At 42.2% G+C, this 22141-nt stretch overlaps 1 protein-coding gene across 2 annotated transcripts in view; it reads right to left on the bottom strand.

Moving 5' to 3' along the window:
- FBN1 (fibrillin 1) overlaps positions 1 to 22141 on the bottom strand; it is a 222762-nt gene that overhangs the window by 25234 nt on the left and 175387 nt on the right. For both annotated transcript variants that reach the window (XM_006135061.4, XM_006135062.4), the window contains exons 44-55: positions 18417 to 18542; positions 16874 to 16996; positions 13324 to 13449; positions 12116 to 12232; positions 11142 to 11270; positions 9840 to 9959; positions 8734 to 8859; positions 6271 to 6420; positions 2606 to 2671; positions 1762 to 1878; positions 1435 to 1554; positions 249 to 371 (exon numbers count right to left, since the gene is read on the bottom strand). In XM_006135061.4, coding sequence (XP_006135123.2) covers positions 249 to 371; positions 1435 to 1554; positions 1762 to 1878; positions 2606 to 2671; positions 6271 to 6420; positions 8734 to 8859; positions 9840 to 9959; positions 11142 to 11270; positions 12116 to 12232; positions 13324 to 13449; positions 16874 to 16996; positions 18417 to 18542 — 1443 coding nt within the window. The remainder of the gene's footprint in view (positions 1 to 248; positions 372 to 1434; positions 1555 to 1761; positions 1879 to 2605; positions 2672 to 6270; positions 6421 to 8733; positions 8860 to 9839; positions 9960 to 11141; positions 11271 to 12115; positions 12233 to 13323; positions 13450 to 16873; positions 16997 to 18416; positions 18543 to 22141) is intronic.

The raw sequence follows: 22141 nt of genomic DNA, 5'->3' as shown, positions 1-22141 counted from the left end.
TACCCCCAGCCCTGAGCTCACCACTCCTTGCGCTATCCGAGCAACGCTGAGTAGATTCATGTGTTTTAAGAGCAAAAGGAACCAATATGATCAACTAGTTGGACCTTCTGCATAACAATAGCAGGCCTTAGAATTTCACCTTAGGTTTTAAATCTTCTATCTCTAGGGCTCCCTAGGGTTGTTAGCACTGAGAGAATCATACCCCAATCTGTCTGAAATCACAGTATCATCTAACTATGAAATCTTACCTTTGCACATTCTCTTGTCTTCTCTGAGAACGTAGCCAGCTGGGCACTTACATTCATATGATCCGTAGGTGTTTACGCATCGGAAGGCACACAGTAGAGAATTCTGAGCACACTCATTTACATCTGTAGTCAGACAAATAACCATATGCAAAGTGAAATTTGCTTTTGCAAAAGACACCAGCTGAGAAAGTATGCTGTTTAGTTTGGTTTATAAATAAGAGATGCCAAACTGCTCTGAGTTACATTTTACTGTCAGATCTGTGCTTCTACTGGCTGGCTAAACACTTCTGCATAGGAGCAGGGTCACAGACATTCCTGGTTGCTTAGAGTTTCTTATGTGAGCAGGGCAGCAGAAATCACTGCCTGCAGCATCAATCAGGCAACAGCAGGAATTTACAGCTTTGTACTGATAAAATACAGCTAGTGGTAAACCAACACCTGCCCCAGCTCTTATTTAACTTACACATATGTTGTTGATACTAGGCATTTCATTTTAGCTACCAACCAAGACAACTGACTCTTCTGTAACCTGCATTTAATAAAAGATCCTTATTGTGACCCCCAGTACCTGAAGCATATTTATTTATTATGTGCTGTGTAAATTGAACTAAACTACATTCTGGTGTTTATGCACTTCATCTACCTCTCACTCAAGTCAATGGGAATTTTTCCACTGACTTCTGTAAGAGCAGGATGGGGTCCTCAGTGCTTATAATAAGTGGCACAAGCCAATCCAGTGGAAGAATTACACTCCTGTGCACTGCTGGAGAGAACTAGGTTATGCTAAAAAGTTTGAATTCTCACATCAAAGCTGCATGCATAGTGAGTACAATCAGTAACCTTTCTGGAGAAGGTACTGAATGGAACTTGCTTATGTTATCCCCATCTGGGCAATCCATCAGCAGGCACTAGCTCTGAAAGTGAAGAAGCTGCTCACCTATTTTTCCCGCTAGAAAAAGGGTAACATGGTAAAAGGATTCACATTTGGATACGAAGCAGAAGCAGTATTTATTCCTGTATTTGCAGTGGGGAGGAAGCAAAGTCTGACACAGAATGTTGGAATCACAGCACAATAGTATTCCTAGTTTGCCTGCTTTGTTATCTCTGTACTTACCAATTGTTTCTGAAGTTACTGGTGTTTACCAGTAAACTGTAACTGAAAGACCCTGCACAGGAGAAGTCTCACCTTCACATGTCATCATTGGTCCCGGCTCAAATCCTTCATCACAGGTACATTCAAAGCCGCCTATAGCATTCTTACAAGTTCCATTTCCACATGGATTTCCCACAGAGCATTCATCAGTATCTGCAAGCAATTAAAACAAGGCATGAATATCCCACAGGAGGCTGAAGCTGTAAGTGTTTGATTCTGACCATGTGCAAGGATTCTGCATTATTCATGAGCAGAGTTATAACCCAGGATGACAAAGTGGAGTCACACATACTATTACTCTTTAATGTTCTACTTGGGGAATTCAGAGTCATTAAAATGGAAAACAACACTTATACTTACCCACACACTGAACTCCCTCAAGGATATAGCCAAAAGGACATTCACAGCGGAAGGACCCATCTGTATTGATACACTGCCCCAATTGACAGTTATCTGGGTCAAGGCACTCATCCACGTCTTAGCCCAGAAACAAAAATAAAAGGACTAGAGTTAGTGAAATTAATTGTCATTTTGAGTCTAATCTAGAACGACAAACATGAATTTAGAATGGAATATTCCACAACTCACAATGAAAATACAGTATCTGAAAAGCGATTAGCTCAGAAACTTGCATGCCAAATTTTCAAAGGGTGGCACATAAGCATTAACGGTTGTAAAGGCTGGTTTAAGAGCCTTTTTAACAGGAGTCACAGTAAGAAAAGGCATCATGACATAAATAGCCATCTCACTCTCTGGATATCAAAAGAGTTACCAAAAGCTTTGGGCTGTTTGTCTATGGAGGGAATTAGACCCAAGAATGTATACTGGGGAATCAAGACTCCGTGGTTTTCAGTACTAAGAAATTAAAACCATTTCTTACATATGATCTATAAGAAGGGAAAATATGTTGCTTGGATCCAGTCTTTAGGTTCTCCAGATTCCCCCTGGTATGTCTGGTCAACAGGATGAAAGACAGAGAGTATTCTCCTCAAGGATAATTAATAGAGTGGGAGAGAAGTTCAAGTTTGAATTTTACATTTGTATAAATAACTCCTTGCAAAGTGTCTATGCAAGACAAATCCAGGGCTTTTGAAAATGTTCGTAGAGAAGTGATTTTGAATTGGAAGGGACAGTGGCTGATGGACACAAAGTTGCAGGCTAGAGTTATGACCATACAGTAACATTCAGAGCACTCATCACTTACCAACCCGTTCATCTCCTGGTCCAAGAAGGATGCCAATTCCAAATGGACAAATTTGACGAAATGCCTCTGTAAGTGAAATGCTCATATTATCCCAAATCACAGCAATAAATGTTATACATTCATTATCAGGTTAATGTGCAGTGGGTTGCATTCTTACCATTATAGATGGACAGTTTTCATTTAGATCTTATATTCAACAGGGGTGTGCATGTATGTACGCTCTCAAATGTGATAAACTACACATAATGAAACTACTTTATATATGAAGTAATTATTTTCATTTCATTTACCATTTATGTATACAAGTTTACAATTTATTTTATCTGTATGGCAGACATTAAGTAAAAGATTTCTATTAAAAAGCAGTAAGATGGCAATGACTTTGCTTTTTTTTCTTGTAAATAAAAATTCTGAAGAAAATACAGCCTGATCTGATTGTAAACCAATTTATTAAGTCCTGTGGAGCCACAAATTAACAGCTGCCTTTTATACATCAAGCACTGAGTTTATTACAGATGGGTTAAGGTTGTGATGTCTCAGTTCAGCTTAGACTTATGATAGAATTAGTTTGATGTCAGCAAACTAGTTGAGCTCTTTTTGCAAGACTTTAAATAGCACAAATCTTGAAAGATGAGGTTACTGCCTGCTATTCGGCATGGCGAGCATGTTTTCTCTTGTTTATGAGAGTCACTTAGCACACGCTGGGCACTCAAAAAATAAATGAAATCATCATAAAATTCTACTACACTGAAGCAAAAACCAGCAAGAATGAATATGCTCACAAGATTTCCATCAATTCAGATCCAGAAGATAGAACCCTTCTGATTCAGACACAGAACAAATAAACCCACTCCTCCCACCCATTGCATTTGTGCAGGAGGGTGGAGTCTTGGATTTGAGATTTAGTTCAGACCCACTCTGAGATATTATTTATCTACTCTACACTATAACCCTTCCTTTCATAAGATACAGTAACATTCTACTTTGAAGTACTTCAGTAAACTGTGAGTAGGCTTACAGCATATCAGACCTATATTGTGTTTAGACATAGCTGTAGAAGTTTTGTCTTAGGGATTAATTTAGTTACAGGTTGCACCTCTCTGGTCCGGCACCTTTGGGACCTGATTAGACCTGAATGAGGGCATTTGCCAGACCTGGGGAGGTTCCCTGCTACCAGCACTCCACCCACCTCTCCTCCCCACTGCTGGCCCTAGCCCCCCTCCACACTGCCACAGCCCTGCTATTAGCGTTGCCGTGGCCCTAGCCCTGATATCAGGGCTGCTGCAGCCCTGACCCCACTATCCAGGTTGCAGTAGCCCTGGCCCTTCTCCCCACTCCCAGGGATGCTGCACCCCTGGTCTGCCTACCAAGGCTGCTATGTCCCTACCCCCGGTTCCACTACTGGGGATGCCTGGCCTCTGGCCCCACAACTGGATCTGCTGTGGCCCCAGCTGTGCTTCCAGGACTCCAACCCCAGTCCCAGCCCTGCTAGGCTCTGAGCCACCAGCTCTCTTGCTGCTGGGGCTCCCAGCCAGGTTTCCCTGGTCCAGGAACATCTGGGGTCCTGCCGGACTACGGATGTTGCCAGATCAGAGAATCCCAGTTTTGGGAGGTCCACCCTGTACCTTTTTCTGTGATGGTACAAAATGAAATGAAACAAAGCCTTGATCTTGTCATCTGATTTTGAGTCAGACCCAGAACAAATAAACTCATAGTCTGTGTCTAGACTGGTAAGTTTTTGCGGAAAAACTTGCCAGCTTTCTACACTGACCGCTTGAGTTTCTGCAAGAACACTGACAATCTCATGTAAGAAATCAGTGCTTCTTGCAGAAATACTATGCTGCTCCCGTTCGGGCAAAAGTCCTTTTGTGCACAGCTTTTGTGCAAAAGGGCCAGTGTAGAAAGCTCAGATTTGTTTTGCGCAAAAAAGCCCCGATGGTGAAAATGGCGATCAGGGCTTTTTTGCGGAAAAGCGTGTCTAGATTGGCATGGACGCTTTTCCGCAAAAAGTGCTTTTGCGGAAAAGCATCCGTGCCAATCTAGATGCTCTTTTCCACAAATACTTTTAACAGAAAACTTTTCCGTTAAAAGCATTTGTGGAAAATCATGCCAGTCTAGACATAGCCATAAGCTTTGGGGTTGAATCCAAAACTTTCCCCCACCCATGATTCAGACTGGGACAAACCAATGTGTGGGTAGTGGGGCCAACAGCCTCACTAGGCCCCTGGGCAAAGCGGGGTGCTTTTTTGAAAGTATCTGAATTTAAGAAGTATGCAACCACTTCTTTCAAAAAAGCGAGATGCTGTTTCGAAAATGAGCATCCAGGCAGTCTGGATGCTCTCTTTCGAAAAAGCCTTGTTTGCATTCAAGAACAGCTTTTTTCAAAAGAGCAGTTTAAAAAAAAGGTGTTCTTCCTCGTAAAATGAGGTTTACTGCGGTTGAAAAAATTTAATTTCGAAAGAATGCGGCGGCAGTCTAGACATTTTTCGAAAAATCCCTGTAGTCTAGACACACCCACAGAGTGGGGTGCTGCTCCACACCTTAGAAGAGGCAGGGTCAGGCAGCCCTCAGCACCACCCAGAGAGCGCTGCAATCCCTCCCTCCAGCAGTCTTCAATGCTGTCCTGACATGGTGCTTTGGCAGCAATTTAAAGGGCCCAGGCTGTTATATCACCGGCCCATGGGGCAATTGCCCCCTTTGACTCTGCCAGTCACTTCAGGAGAACACTCTGAAGCTCATCATGTTTTTCTACCTCACTCTAGCCTTTTGGCTTGTACACAGATAGGGCAATTTATTCACTCTTATTTAGGGAAGAAGCCTTCAAAAACAGCACAATCAGGAAAACAGATGATGTGTTTCTTGCTTCAGAGAGCATAGTCTGCTCAGCATCTCCGCGATTTGTTCATGAGCTGACTGGTATTAACACGTCATTATAAACAGTAATACTGTCTATGGCAATCTGTCATTCTGAATTAATGTGCCTGTAACACAACTGCCCTGTAACAGCACTGACACTGTGAATTTCCTAGGGGTTTGTTGAGTAAAAAATTGTACATCAACACTTCAGCTGAGTCAGAATGTGCTTCAGAACTATCCTGATGGGGTTGCTTTCCTAAATCAGGGCTGCAGTGAACAATCAATTTCGCTGTTCCCCCTGTGCTTTGAGTCTTCCACAGTTACATGATGGAGAAAAATGTTTACAAAATAAGAAAATGTTGTTGTAAACCCACAAAGACTGGCATGGAGACTCAGAGAGACAAGTGTAATAGTTGTGCTTGCTTTTAGAGCTACAAAAAACAGCGCAGCCTGACTAGATTTCGAGCCTATGTGGCGTTTTCTGCTGCCTGACAAGGACATAATACTGTTTTACCAAAATTTTAAAATATACAATGCACCGCATTAGAAAGCACCAGAGCAGATTACGAGCAGACTAATCTCACATACTTCCCATGAAACAACCCTGAAATGCTACAAATATTTTTTGAGAAATGGGTATGTTGTGAGCCTTTCCATAGCACAAAGGCTTTGACATTGTTAAAACAAAATAATATGCCATGCCCTGAGGAAGACCTTTCTGTTTTCTAATCCCCACATCCATGACTCTCAAAGCCACTGTTTGTCTTTGGAGTGCCTATAATGCTATTTTATTAGCTCAATTTACATACCATCTCCTTCCTCTGGACAGAGCTCGCATGGGTCACCCCATCCTTGTCCTTGCAAGGCGCAGCAACATTCTTGCTTGGAATGGTTTCTGGATTTGGGAATTGAGCATTTCCCTTCTTCAAATTTGGTAAAGCAATAACTCACTCTCAGATCTGCACAAACAAAAGCACATTATAATACAGTTCTGCATTAAAGGCATTTGGACTTGGTGCAACTGGCATGTGAAAATCAAAACTTAGGCTAATTACAAAAATACTTCCATTTGGATTATCTTAAAAAGCATTGCCGTGGCCTGTGATTCCAGTAGATCGAAAGAGAAAACAGAGCCTTTCCTATACCAGCCAAGGAAGAAGAGATCCATGGGAGAGAAATGCTACTCTAGTCATGGAGAAGAGGGGGAATTCCCTACTGCTTTGGAATAGGAGAGGGAGCTGTGCTCCTCCCAACCTCACTCCCCTCTCCTGTAGCCTCTGACTATTAGCTTCATTTATGTACATATTCTACTATTAGAGCAATGAACTTCAGTTAATAAACCACACAGAAACTAAAAGGCACGAGACAACCCATGATGATAACACTTCATGTAAAAAATAACGTAGTGGCAATTTTCAATAGGGCCTTTGGTTCTATGGTACCACACTTTGGCTATGTCTACACTACTGAGTTTTTTCGGAAAAACAACTGTTTTTCCAAAAAAAACTTAACTTACATCCACACTGCAATCATGTTCTTTCAGGAAAAAAATGAAAAGAACAAAGGGTTTTTTCCAACATTGGTAAGCCTCTTTCTACGAGGAAGAAGCCTTTTTCCAAAAGAACTCTTTCCAAAAAAGGCGTGTGTGGACAGGGAAGAGAGAGTTCTTTCGAAAGAAGAGGAAAGAGGAAAAAGCACAGGTGCCCTGGTGGCCATTCCATCCATAGTAATCACAGTTTAAATGCAAGATAGCGTCCATTCAGTGTGGACACTCTCTTTTGAAATAATTTTTTAGGAACATCTCTTCCGGAAAAGCTTCTTCCGAAAGAAGCCTGCAGTCTAGACGTAGCACTGTGTTTGTACATGTTGGGTAACCTAAACACAGGAACAAAAAGGGAGATCACAGACCACATGCCTCCAGCAGGAAGCAAGCTGGCAACTCCTTAGGCTGGCACTCAGACAGCATAAGGGTCAGCTGCAGGAGCAGCTGCTCAATCCGTTTTCTGGCTGCAAGCTTAGTGCTGGGCACCACCCAGACTTCAGAGAAGCTTTAGGTAATGTGAAGTTTGAAACAGAAGCTTGTTTGACTCAGTATACTCAAAAACCAAACTTTCTGCAGAAAAAGCACATTGCTTGAAGTTCAATGCACAGATATCAATGAACTGTCCTGTGACAATCAACATGAAACACTTGTCCTCTTTGATAAAAGATAAGATGAAATTGTATTTCTTCAGCAATTATTTGCTTTGTGGTGGGTGATTTTTCATAAGATTGATAGCACAAAGGCTTTACACAACTTTTTAAATAGCACTGCTATTTTCACAGTGCCAACTCAAATGTTTATTGCAGGTTAGATTCATCGCATCAAAACTGCAATCTCATTTAGCTACCATGGAATGAAGAGCTCACTCCAGTTTTAACGAGCATCCCTGTCTTGGGCCAAACATAACTACAGAGATCCTGGAAGCCTTGGCCACTGGTGAGTCTTAGGTTGCATTTGTGAAACAAGGTATCTGTTTGTGAATTGGGAAGTTTATATTTACAGTGTATTTAAGCTTCTTCAAAGCCTTCAAGATGTCCTTCCCCTTAGTTTGCTGCACTTCTGAGCTGGCAGTAACAAGCCTACATCTTTCTATTCTGAGCTGTGCATCTTTTGATCATTTTATTTAGTCAGTTCCACATTTATGCTCAAAACACCTCATGTGATTCCAGCAGAACAAAGGCATCCACACCCTTTTTAAGCAGAGGGTATTTACTGTTTTTATAATACTGCTTTCAAAGTCTTTTCTAGTCTTTTCTTTACTGCATCTTTCAGTGAGAACAGCCTATATCTGACACTACTTAACATCTGCTAATTCCTTTTCACATCCGCTCTCTTCTTCTCATCTTCTCCATTAGTATTAACCTAATGTAAGTGGTTCTGTATATTTATCCTCAGCTCCCATTCGTACACTTTGTCTGTTCAAAGTTCAGAGTAGCCATCTCTGTCTTTATTTTCCACTTTTCCTCCTCTCTTTTTCTCCAAGCAGGTGAGGAAAGAGTTCAAGAGGGTAGAGTTTCTTCGCTTCACTTGTAACTGCTCCTCTCTCTCTTGTGCTGAGGAGACAGTGTGGGAAAGAATCTGGACCAGAGTACACAAGCATCAAACTTTCTTTCTGAAAAACACTATTAGTTTCCACAGCGTTCCTGTTCCATTAGAAACAAGCCTCTAGTAGTTTTAAGTAAACAAAGCAAATACATATATAAAGACCAAAAAGCATGAAATAACTTGCCTTGACATCTTCTTCCAGTGGAAGACAGTACAAACCCTTCAGGACACAGGCATATGAAACTGCCTGGGGTATTGCTGCATGTGCCCAAGGCACAGATTTCTGGCTCTTCTGCACACTCATTAATATCTGCATGAAAAGTAACACAATAGTTCAGAAATCAACACTGCTGTATTGGCAGCTGTAAAACACAAACTGTAATGGACAATACCCAGCAGAGTAACTGAAATCTAGCAGGCATTACACTGCATAGAGCAAATCCCCGTGCCTTAATGAAAATAAACGTTGGCGCTCTATTGATAATAAATCCAGGTGTATAATCTGGGACTAATTCCAAAGACATTTCCAGTGGGCAAGCCCTCCCTAATGAGACATCTCCGGGACACACAGACTTTTAAAAATATCTTTCCAGATGTCACATCCCGCCGTTCGTATTCAGAGAGATTTTTGAGTAAGTACTGAGTGATGACAACACAGGCTATCTAGCATCACATATTACCAAGAGAAAAGTAACACTGGGCATTTAGATATTACAAACAATAGTTATCTAGATAAATTAATGGGTTGCCCCCCCCCCCCCAAGTAAAAGTCTCTGTGGCTGCCTAACCTGAAAGGTTTAATTAAATTATAGTTTTTTAAAAATAAAACAATTAATTTTTTCGTCACCTATATAATACTAACCACTCCAAGGTTCTTGACAGAATTGTGGGCAAGGACAAAGGGATGGGGTGGAAGTTAGCATCCTCCAGCCAGCCCTACAGCGCTGCACAGCCCATGCCACCCAGGGCTCCAGTGGTGATTTGAACGGCCCAGACTCCAAGCACTAACGTCGCCGCAGGAGCAGTGGTAGCAGCTGGGAGATGTAGACTCTTAAATTGCTGGGCCCCAGGGCATTTGGCCCCACCAGCAGCTCTGGCACGCATGTACATAAAGTTTACAGGATACTTAATTTTGTTGGAATTATTTTTTCATATGATTAGGTTCAAACACATAACGGGTTAAAAATGATACCAGAAGGCCTAAAGAGAAGCATGCCTACACATATTATTCAAACTGAGAGCTGCTCTTAATCTGACTACCATTAAGAAATACAAATGACTTTTACATACCTTCACACCGGTCATTTTGCAAAATATATCCAGGAGGACAGATGCATCTGTATGTCCCATCCAGGTTCTGGCATGTGCCAGGTGAGCATCTCCCAGGCTCCACTGCACACTCATTGATGTCTACAAGCAAAGAAATGAAGGAACAATTGGCTTATGTTCAGAACTGTCATGAGGCAGCTCTAATCCTGGTCCCATCAAGATAAGTTCAAAACTCCTGGCAATGAGGACGGGCGTATCCGTCACTGGAACGGCTCTGTGCAGGCAGGAGGTATCCCTTTTTCACAAAGAGATTAATGTGCTATTCGTTAGCTTATAAATCAAGAAAGATTAAAGATTCCTCATCTTATCTATTAATTCCCATGTCAGGCGTAGTCAGAGGTACAAGTGGATCAAATACATCTCACAGGGAGCAGGCACCCAAGAAATGTGAAGTGCTAACACATGCTGAACACTTTTATTAAGCACCCAAAGCCTTCTTTTACATTGTTCTCTCTCTCTCAAACAGTAGCCCTCTGCAACTTGTTTTCCAGGCATCCACTCTCACCTTCTTTAAAACCAGCTTCCTCCAGGGGTCCTGCCTACCTTCTTCCTTTCACCACTATCTCCCCTTACTCTGACCTGTGCTGTGTCCTGTTGTCTTGCTTTGTTATCTGTCTTAGGACCCAATCCTGAAAAAACAATTGTGTGTATGCTCAGTCTGCTGCATTGCGCCACTGAAGTCACTGGGATTATATGAAGACACAAGCCGGAAAAGGCTCTACCAGACCAGGCCTCTATGCAAGAGTGCAGGCTGGCCAGGAAAGGTGCTATATTATACACTGGTAAAGTGCCATGGTAATGTGCAGAGCTACTACATTAAAAATAATTAATAGCTATTATAAAAGAATGAAGTGAAATCTGACTCCTGTGAAAGGAGACGACTTGGGAAAGTTACTAGACCTAACTATTTCCTTGAAATATATGCAAGATGAATTTTTTAAAAAGGTTTTAGTTTTGCAGGCACTAGCCTGCAAGATATTTAACAAAAACTTCCCAAAGAGAGGAAATGTAGATAGCTTTAGCCAGTCTTAGAGTAAAAATTCCTTCCAGGCTCTATGCACACTAACTTAATGAGTACTGCAAGGAGTACAATATTACATAGCAGCGTGCTCCTATAGTATTTGTGCTTTCTTAAAAAGGCACAATGATAGCAGGGAAAGTTCTTTTCTACCCTGCCTCTGTCTCACAACTTTAGTACGCACTGTGGGCTGAGGGATTACAGTCCTCTAGCCACAGTAAACCAAAGCTAGATTAAAAACTCACCAACGCAAGTCCTGCCCTCTAGGGGCACTTCATACCCATCATTGCATAGACACTGGAAAGACCCAACTGTGTTTATGCAGCGGCCATTCCTGCAGAGCATCCCATTTCCACTTGCACATTCGTCCACATCTAAATAAGAAAGCTAACATGAGAAATGCACGGCGAATATGCACAAGGATTAAAAACATGCAAGAAGGAATTCTGTTTATTACACTGTCTTTCATCCTCACGGCACAATATTGATCAAGAGTTGTGCAGCCCTGAATGTATCGGTCTCTGTATGTAAAACATTATCCCCAAATGTGGGCCCTAATCCTTCAAAGGGATATGCACACATGGGTTCTTCCTCCCTCCAGGAGTCCCATTTGCCTACACTAGGGCCACCGACTGACACAGCCTTTCCCACTCTAGAATCCCGTTAATTGGAGCAGCAGAAATTTTAAGTTCACAATGTTCCTGTCTCTTGTCACCTTCTGAGGATAGTCACAATAGCATCTTCTGCATCATAAAGGTTTTTGGTTTTCTCAAAACACTATTGAGGAAAAATTGCCATCATTTGATTGTTTTATAGGATTCCCCCTTCCTCAAAAGACAGACTGTATTTAGAACAGACTGTATATTCTGACGGCACATGCTCAAGTTACTGCCAGAAAACAGGAGTAGATTAGCGAGACAAGGTGGGTGAGGTAATACCTTCTGTTTTATTTTTATTGGTCCAATAAAAGATATTACCTCATCTATTTCGTTTCTCTAATATCCTGGGACTGGCATGGCTACCTCTGTACTGCACATAGTATCAGACTGATAAACGGGCTTCCAGAGGAAAGAAATTGCTCTTTACCTCTCATTGTACTGAATATACAGCTGGGATTCTAATTCAGCAGAAAAAGATGGTGTTTGTGCCTCTGTAACTAGAATAACAGAGTCTTAGAAAAGCTGGTCTGGTTTCAGCAACAGTTTTAATATCTCCTTACCTATGCAGTCATTATTGTGTGACAGGATGAATCCATTATCACAGCGGCAGTTGAAAGAGCCAATGGTATTTCTACATGTTCCATTGCCGCATGGATCTTTCTCACACTCATTAATATCTATGAAAGAGAAGCAACAGCAAGAACTCTTATTACTATCTTATTACTGAAAAGGGAGGCCAGATAGCCAAACAATGTGGAGAAGAAATGAACTGATCCTGTATAATTAAAATAGCAAATGGGAGAATAAAGTTTAAGCTTTCCTAAATAATGGAAGATTTGAGAGAAGGCTATATACTTAATTGTTTCTTGAGCAAAGGCCGATCCACAATTTGTTTACAAGCAGTTGACATCTTGCCCTTTCCAAATAAGGAATAAATTAATCTTACCTATAAGGGATAGGCAGTCTCCCCAGTAGTTTTTAAGTGTCTGGTTAACTCTAATTTAAACACATCCAAAATGTCAATAAGAAAACAGGGTGAAACTGAGGACAGAGGGTGTGTTTCTTCCCTCCCACTCTAACAATGTCCACATGGAAAAAAAAAAGACAAATTGGCCCAATCTGACCAGTCTTATCTGAGATGAGCACTACAGAAGCAGATGCTTAGAAGTTTAGATGCATTTATATTATGACTAGCACAAGTGGGCACAAGTCCGCTGAAATCACCAAGTAATTTGGCCCTAAAACTGTAGCTTTCAAAGGATTTAATATGAAAACTCTTGCTTTACTAAAACAGATTTGTTTCTGCCTGGCACAAAGTCAGGCCTTTATATGCTTCAGCATTAGACAGTTTTACAAGTACTGCATTGCAATGTTGCACTGTTAACCTGTGGAACTCATCTCCCCGAGGTAGGAGTGAAACCAAGAAATTAGTAACATTCCAAAAAGACTGAACATTTATATGAAGGACAAAAATATTCCCGTGTAGCTATGTTAGACAGGATACTTTTTAAAGTCATAGGCTCTATATGCTTCAGAGCATAAGACAACCACTAATTGATGCAGAATAAACTTAGCCAATGGCCAGTTCTATCCATAATTTCCAATTGAGTTATTTCTTGCTCCTTTTTCAGAAGAATCTGTTACTGATCACTGTCAGAGGTAAGTTAGTAGGTGAAAAGTGTCACTGGTCCGCTCTGATTTTGCAATTACTATGACAGACGAAGGCCTCAAACTCCATATTCATTTAACAGCATAACTTGATACTTGCCCATGCACATCGTTTGGTCGGCATTGGTTTTGAATCCCGAGTGACAAATACAATAGAAACTTCCAATGGTGTCAATACACTGGCCATGACTGCAGATATTGGGAATTTCTTGACATTCGTTGCGATCTGTAAATAAAAGACATCCTGAAAATTGTTCCATAAACCACAAAGTTGGAAACAATTGGGGACAACTACAAAAAGTAGTGTCCAGTTCATGGCTCTAATTTAAATGACAATTGTTCTCTCATGGCAATAAAATACTAATTTGTTAAGCACAAAATGTATCGGCTGCTCTGTGGACCCAATCCTGCAATGTGGACCCTCAACTCCCATTGACTTTAGTAAGGCTGCTGGGCACTTTGCTCAGAGCTTTGCAGGATCAAACCTTTCATCAACCACTTTTATTTTGACTGTGATTGTTCCACCTTATTTTCATTAAATATAAAATAAGGGCAAAATACAGGGAAGTAATGCTTGTGCCAATTTGTATTAGGGTATTGTGGCTCATATCAGAACCTTCCCTGGTCTTCCTGTTCTGCTATAATCAAGGAGTTATAACAACAGTTATGGAAACAACATGTTAACTATTTGCACGTGTTGCCATGTATCTTAACAAAACAAGCTTCAGTTCTCAAAGTGATTTTCTTTTCTGCCCCTACACCCTTTTCCTACGAAGGTCTTGCAAAACAATGCAAACGTGCACTGTAATGAAAAGTGCATTTCCTAAAACTCAAAAGCTAAGGAGAAGAAAATCCAAGGAAAATGTTACCTAGTTCCTCCGTAATTATTATTTTGTCCAGAAATGTATAAAATGTTTAGAACTACTTGGCACACAATTCTCGGTAAAACTTTTGTGATTCCTTAAATAATCAAGATAACAAGAATGCCATTCTTGCTATGAAGTAAGACTTGTTATGAAGTAAGTGAACTATAATCCCTGTCAAATAAGTATATTAAATAACCTCTAGGGCCTTGTTTAAATCCATAAAACGGTGATAACTCTATTCTTAAGCTTTTTAAACTAGCTTCTGCACATCACCTAGCAGATAAGACCATGTTGTCATCACAAACTCCAAAAATGCAGAGATTTGTGAAAATCTGAGAGGTCAGTAGTGTGCTATACCTAAGGGTAAGGTTTGGTTGCAGTTTTTTAAAGTAAAAGTCACTAACAGATTACAGAAAATAAACAGAAATTCATAGCAGCTGTGACCTGTCTGTGACTTCCACTAAACGTAACTGGGGGGAGATGGGACAGGAGGGAAGAATAGCAGCTGGAGTCCCATTTGGCATTAGGTGGGGAGGGTCTGACAGCCTGAGGTCTGCCATGGCAGTTGTGATGGGAGAACTGCCCAGCCCTGGCTCCAGCTCCTGGAGCAGTCAGCTGAAGATGAAGAAATCACAGAATCTGTAACTTCTGTGGTTAAATTGTATCCTTAGTTATAACACATTTAGCAAGTGACAATGTAAACCACAGTAATTATATAGAGGCAGAGGAAAATGGTGCATGTTCCCCAGGAAGTGGTTTGAATTTTCAGGGCTAGAAAACAGTAGTTTTCCTTACCCACACCTCCTCAGATAAATCACAGATAAATGGTTAAGCACAACAGTCAGTTCAAAGAAAGAAATATGGGTACAGAAGGCCTACTGAGATACCTAAGATATAGAAAATCTACTCAGTCTTCAAGAATTTTCTGACTGTAACATTGACTATGGAAGTTCCTCTAGTTCTGTTAATTCTTAGTTTCATTCTCATTTTTCAGATTAATTAAATAAAAGCTAGACACATTTTATTTGGCTCTGTATGAGATTCAAATAATCTTTATATGTTGTATTAATTATTATTATTATTATTATTTAGTAGTAGTAGTAGTAGCAGCAGCAGCATTGCCCACCACTAGTCTAGATGGTGCTTGGTCCTGTCATGAGTGCAGGGGTCTGGACTTGATGACATTTCGAGGTCCCTTCCAGTCCTATGATTATGCTACTCCATAGCTAGCTACTGTGATCTGTTATGGAGGTATACACAAGCATCCAACCAGCTAACAATAGTCACACAGTTAGTACTGTACTGAGTGCACGTCAAGGCCTATCTTTTAGTTCAATTTTACCTGTTACCATTCAAGAAAATACTCTATTCCATGTTGGATTCAAAGGATATACTCTTTTGACAGAAGACATTTCAAAACCCCTCTCTGGAGGTTCTTTGATTAGACTTATTTTGCAATCACACACCTGGATTTTTGCAGGCATGAGGTATATAAGCCATGAGAGAGATAAAAAGAATTTTTTTCAAAAGCATTATTGTCAGAAAGCAGGACCTTAAGGTACGTCTAGACTACATGCCTCTGCCGACAGAGGTATGTAAAATAGGCTACCTGACATAGTCAATGAAGCGGGGATTTAAATATCCCCGGCTTCATTAAAATAAACGGCCGCCATGCTGTGCTGGCTCAGCTGATCATCGGCACAGCGCGGCAGGCAAGATGCGGTACGGTCGACAGGGGAAGCCTTTGTCGACCGCTCCTGTAACCCTCGTTTCACAAGGCAAAAGGGAGCGGTCGACAAAGGCTTCCCCTGTTGACCGATCTGCATCTTGATTGCTGCGCTGTGCCGACAATCAGCTGAGCTAGCAAAGTGCAGCGGCCATTTTTATTTTAATGAAGCCAGGGATATTTAAATCCCCGCTTCATTGACTATGTCAAGTAGCCTATTTTACATGCCTTTGTTGGCAGAGTCATGTAGTCTAGACATACCCTTAAAGCTCAAACATATAACATACAAACACTCCAGTAGAGTGGTGGTCCCCAAACTGTGAGGGGTTCCCTCCTAGGGGACATGGAAGAATGTTCGAGGGGCATGGTGGGACCCAGGCTAGCCACATGGAGAGGAAGTGCCACACTGCCTCCAGCTTTGCTCCAATCCTGACGGCAACTGCGACATTGGCTCTGCTCCTGTTCCCCACTCTTAGCCCTCAACCCCCCGCACTCAGCCCCTGCTCTAGGTACCCGGCTGTGGCCCCACTCCTAGCCACATTCCTCAGCCTGGGAAGCAGAGGGGTGTGTGGATACATTCCATTTAGCATGACACACAAATCCGATAGCCTTTTAAAGAAGGTATATGTTTTAAAAGAGTTTATTTTTAAAGCCACTGTTTACTGCAAGGGGGCCGCAATGATACACACAGCACATGCCAAGGACTGCAACTTAAGTGTGGTTGCATATACATGCAAATATATATGCAAAAATATGCAATAGAATATTTTACACTGATGGGCATGAATACAAAGTTTAAGGCAAGACTGCACAACACACAGGCCCCATTTAAGTCAGTTCTGCTGATATTAAGAAAATGCAATATTTACCCAATTTCCACCCATATGACAGCACTTTTAACAAGCAATGACAGTCTGAGAATTTAACTACTAAAACACATATCAACAGAGGACCAATATATTGACTACTTTTTTGTTTTGGCTCCCACCTGCGGGCCGCATGTTGAGTAGCCCTGGTCTACTGCATACTGAGTCACAAACAAGCCTGCAAATACTCACCAGTACATAGGCCTGTTGATGTGAACCTATAGCCGGGTTTACAATCACAGCGATAGCTCCCAGCCGTGTTGACACATTCTGCGTTTGGCTGACACACATGTCCATTCAAGCATTCATCAATATCTTTTAATGTAAGAAAAAAATATTACTTTTAGGAAAACCTGACAACGAACAAGAAAATAAAATGTATTTTTAAATTCAAAGAGATGCTCTCTAACCTACATGTAAGGAACCTACATGTTTTTGTTTGGTGCCAAATGTAATTTTTTTTTAATGTAGTGAAAACATGTCAGTGAGAATAAGTTTTTAGTTGGATGTAAATGATCCTGATGCAATCCACTGCTGAAATTCATCCCTTTGCAGATAGCCAGTCCCCCTCAGAAGTCCAGAGAGGCCTGGGCCACTTCCAGATTTTGAGGTCCCTGCCACAGTAAAAATTAAAAATAATGACACTGATCAAGCGATGGTCCTGTAGCACCGTGGAGACACTGATCTAGTGTCAGACACTAGCAGTGGTTTGTTTATTCCGTGGTGTCCAATCAGTTCTGAAGCAGTAGCCACTATTGCTAACTAGCCACATTGTTCAGAAAATGTAAATAACTGTTCAGGCCAAATAGCCACACTTTACATGCCAAACTACCACATGTGGCTAGTGTGTTGGACCACAGGTTTATATAATCAGCTGATCTGAAGGAACACATTCATCACAGTCTAATCTTGTGTCATCAGAACGGATATATTTTATTAGTATTTATGAACGTTTCAAAATCTTCAATATGACAAAAATCTGTATCAGTTAACAAAAAAATTACATCTTTTACCAACTCACATCTCTTATTTGCTTACATTTGAAGTTCTAAGATGAGAGGGTGAATCACATTTTGGTAGGAGAGGGATGCACATAAAGACAAGTTCAAAACTTTTCAAATGACAATTTTTTGGTTTGTTAAGCTCTTTGGGTTGGTGCTATCTCTTCTCTATAGGTTTGCACAGTGCCTAGCACAGTGGTACCAATCTTGGTTGGAATCTTCTAGAAGCTGTTGCAAGACAAATACCAATACCAAAACGCCACATGGGTTCTTCAGAAATGCAACAATATTTTATTGGCAACCCTAAAAAAATATGCAGTTACACGACTATTCAATTAGACCATATCGAACATCCCTAATTTTCATTAGGAACGAAATATCAACTTGGAAGTGAACACCGGTCTTGATCTGACATGGGAAGACCACCCACTGTCATATTTACATCCAGACCGCGAAAAGTAAAAAGATTCACTTGCCATTCACTTGGTTGGCTCAACCTCTTTCAAGATCTATATGCTAGTTGGAAAATCTGGAACTTTCCTTCCAATGAAAAAGAAACATGGCACCAAACTTTCCAGCAGAAAGCCAAAATGTTTTCATTAAGACATACCTGACCCTCAGTTCTCTGATCTTAGTATGGATGAGTTTACAAGTACAACAGATTTCTCAGTGTTTCAGTTACCAACTGATGAATGATCTGATTTCTATTTGTGATGGAAGTACAAGCTTATTACCTTCGCAGATCAGCAACTTGTCATTATAAAAGAATCCCACTGGACACTCGCATCTGAAGCTGCCAACCATGTTTATACAGACTCCATTCTCACAGACTCCAGGTATCTCCCGGCATTCATCAATATCTGTAATGATTTTTAAATAGTCTGAAACTGTCAATCCCCACCTACCAGACATGTTTTGTAATTCTCACTGGAGAATATCACAATGATTACATTAATAGCATGATTCTATTACAGTGTGAAAAGGTATCAGACATACAATAATTCCTTCATGTGCTGGAAAACTAAATAGTCTATTCGATGGCTCTCATTTTTCACTGTCTACAAGATATGCCCAGCCCAAGGCAAGTTAGGCCTGCACAGGACTCTCCAGTTCCATCCCCTTGATAATCTGTTAAATTCCAGCTCCTGACTTGTCTCCTGCTATCTGTCATATTGGAGGTAAGGCTACAGGTGTAAGCAATAGCAGAGCCATCACCACCAGCCTGCATCCCTGCAGAGTTCCTCTGCATCGAGGCAATTATCCACTTGCCATTTCTAGCCACTTTAAGGCCACTCAAATGGAGACTCAAATGGAACAATGTGTCCTTAGAAAACCAAAGAATCCATCTTAATCTATTTTGTTGTCAGCCGAGTGTAATATACAGGCAGTCCCCGACTTACGCGGCTCCGACTTATGTCGGATCCGCAGTTACGAACGGGGCTCCCCCGGAGGACACGGACTGCGGGACCTCGTGGTCCTGCTGCCCGTGTACTCCGGGGCTTTCTCCGTGTCTCCCTGGTCTGCAGACCAGGAAGACGCGGAGCAAAGCCGTGGGGGGGGGGGGGGGGGGGGAGGCTCGGGCAGCTAGGCAGCGGAGCAGCGGAAGCCTCGGGGAAGCCGGCAGCGGGACAGCCCAGACGCCCCGCCGCTGTCCCGCTGCTGGCGTCCTCAGAGGCTTTGCTCCCCGTCTCCCTGGCAGACCAGGGAGACTGGGAGCAAAGCCGCGGAGGACCCAGGTGGCGGGACCGCGGTGCGTCTCGGTCGCCGCCCGCGTCTTCCTGGTCTGCTGGGGTGGGGTGGGCGCAGCTAGTACGCCCCCCCTTCCCCCCCAGCAGACTAGGCTTTTCTCCAGACGCCTGTGGCAGAGCAGCTGGGGCGCTGCTGGTTAGTCCCGCAGTGCCGCTCTGGGCGCTACTGGACCAACCCGGCACCACCCCAGCTGCTCTGCCCCAGGCGTCCTGATTCAGCTGCTGCTGGTCAGTTTCAGCAGTGGCTGAATCAGAACGCCTGGGGCAGAGCAGCTGGGGTGCTGCTGGGTTGGTCCAGTAGCGCTGAGGAGCGGTGCTACTGGAGCAACCCAGCAGCACCCCAGCTGCTCTGCCCCAGGCGTCCCTAAGTCAGCTTCTGCTGAAACTGACCAGCACTGACTACAGGAAGCCCGAGGCAGAGTTGCTCTGCCCCTGGCTTCCTGGAATCAGCTGCTGATCAGTTTCAGCAGCAGCTGACTTGGGGACGCCTGGGATTCTTAAGTTGATTCTGTATGTAAGTCAGAACTGGCAGTCAGTTTCAGCAGCAGCTGAATCTGGACACCAGTTCCGACTTACATACAGATTCAACTTAAGAACAAACCTACAGTCCCTATCTTGTATGTAACCCGGGGACTGCCTGTAAACAAAGTTTCTTCTGTACTAATAAAAAAAGCTCATTGTTCTCTAACAAGCCCGATCAAAGAACTCTCTGAAGTCAATGGAAAGACTCTGTCTTTAGAACATGCTGTCTGTCCTTCATCAGCATAAAGAAACAAAGTGGGTTTGAGTTCCCGTGTTTCTTGGGACTCAACTTTACATCCAACTTCACCAGCTGGTAAAGCTTGGTGTGTTTTATGCCCTTTTACAAAAGTTCTGAAGGTACCATATGTTAAAGGCCTGCAACATAACTTTGCTTTCACATTGATTATGTCCAGCAATTGCTTTTCCTGTTTTGGTAGCTTTGTAAAGGCAGTTCATTGTTTCTATTTCTAAAACAAAACATAAATAGTGCAAATCCCTTACTAGGTTTATTAGCTATACATCTCTTTAGAAATCTAACTTCACTATACAGGTTAGAAAATCCAAGGAAACCTTTTCCTTTTGTAAAGGATGCTGTCTGTGGGGATCCACAGAGACCAATGAACATTATGGGGAGGGTTACACTAGACAGCTCTTTTCACACTTACGATATTTAGTTTGTGATTTTGAAGGGACCAATTTTTGCTCCCAGACCAAGCTTTTAATTTCCTACACAAGATTCGATGATGCTGTTGATTTTTAACCTGCTGATTATAAAAGAGGTGAGTCAAGGCAGAACCTAACTCCATAACTCCCACCATCAGAAGCAAACATCCCATATATGGAGACAGAACTCTAATGGAAAATAAACACAATGGCAACCAAACTCATGAGGCACTGCACAATGTGGACTGCTCCTGCAGTGGTATAAGCCAGTATGCCTACTTCAGAGGTTGTCAATGTATTCACCACTGTTGCTCACATATGCAGTTCCCTGTGGATTATGTGGGCCACATCTACACACTATATGGACTACCTATATGGCTCTGGGGATGTATCATGGACTGCAGCTGGGTGCTGATTGGGCCACAAGTGGGCTGAGAATCACTGACCTAGTGCGTATAAGGAGTGGGAGTGGCTACTACTGTCCTGCTGAAGTGGTAAAGGGAACAGTTTGGGTATCTCAACCTAGCAAGGCCTACAAAGGTCCCAAGAGTCACAGGGAAAGTGTGTGTTTGCTGCACAATGCAGCCCTGGCCAAGCACCTTTGTCTCACCAGTGTGGCTGATGGCTTGGAGATCCATTGGCTAGGAGATAAAAGAGGATGTCAAAAGTCAGCTGCACTGGCTGCTGTACTCCAGCTTGAACAGGGCTAGCAAAATAAATACTAAGCTGCCAGGGGGTTCAGGCTGCTATTAACTGCTTAATGCAAGATCTGCATATGGTGCACATGTACACCATGCCTAGGATGACTCCATCCACATCAACTCAGTTCACATTACATCATGTTGTGCAGACATAGCTCAGACCATGCAGGGCCGGACACAACCTCACATGAGTTCCTCTGATTGAGCAGCTAGTGGGGCATGTACTTTACTACTTGCCTCCTAAATCTGATTTGCTAGTCAGAGAGAGCATAATAATTTTGGTCAATGAGGTATTATGGTAAGAGATCTGGTGCTTTGCTCCTCCAAAGATCAAGAACACAATGTACAATATGTTCTGAGTATTTTTTTTTATTATACACTGTATCTTATCAGACACTATTCTACCAAGCTACCTTTTATAGGACTTGGTAGTGTTCATCACCATAGTATTAGGGATGTAAGCGATTAGTCAGGAACCAGCTGGCCCAGCTCACGCTGGGACCCTCTCTCTTGCTGTGCTTCAACCTTTTGAATGTAAAAAGAGTTGGCAGACTCTTAATATATTTAAAGGGCAGAGCTGCAGTGGGTTTCTGCGGTTCCCCCACTTATCGACTAATTGACTAGTCAATGGAAAATCTATCGACTAGTTGATTAAACAAAATTTAACATCCCCACATAGTATCTGAATGATAATTCACTTTGTTGCTGTCTACATACTGTATTTCTGCTTGTTTGTTGTATGCTGCTTTTTTCACCTCTTATTTGGCTTTTTGTGGGAACAAAAACCAAAGGAAGCCCCCACTAAGGGTGAATTTGGCTTCATTG

Source organism: Pelodiscus sinensis, chromosome 14 (assembly GCF_049634645.1).
Source record: "Pelodiscus sinensis isolate JC-2024 chromosome 14, ASM4963464v1, whole genome shotgun sequence".
Lineage (NCBI taxonomy): Eukaryota > Metazoa > Chordata > Testudines > Trionychidae > Pelodiscus > Pelodiscus sinensis.
This window is presented reverse-complemented; position numbering and strand designations above follow the sequence as displayed.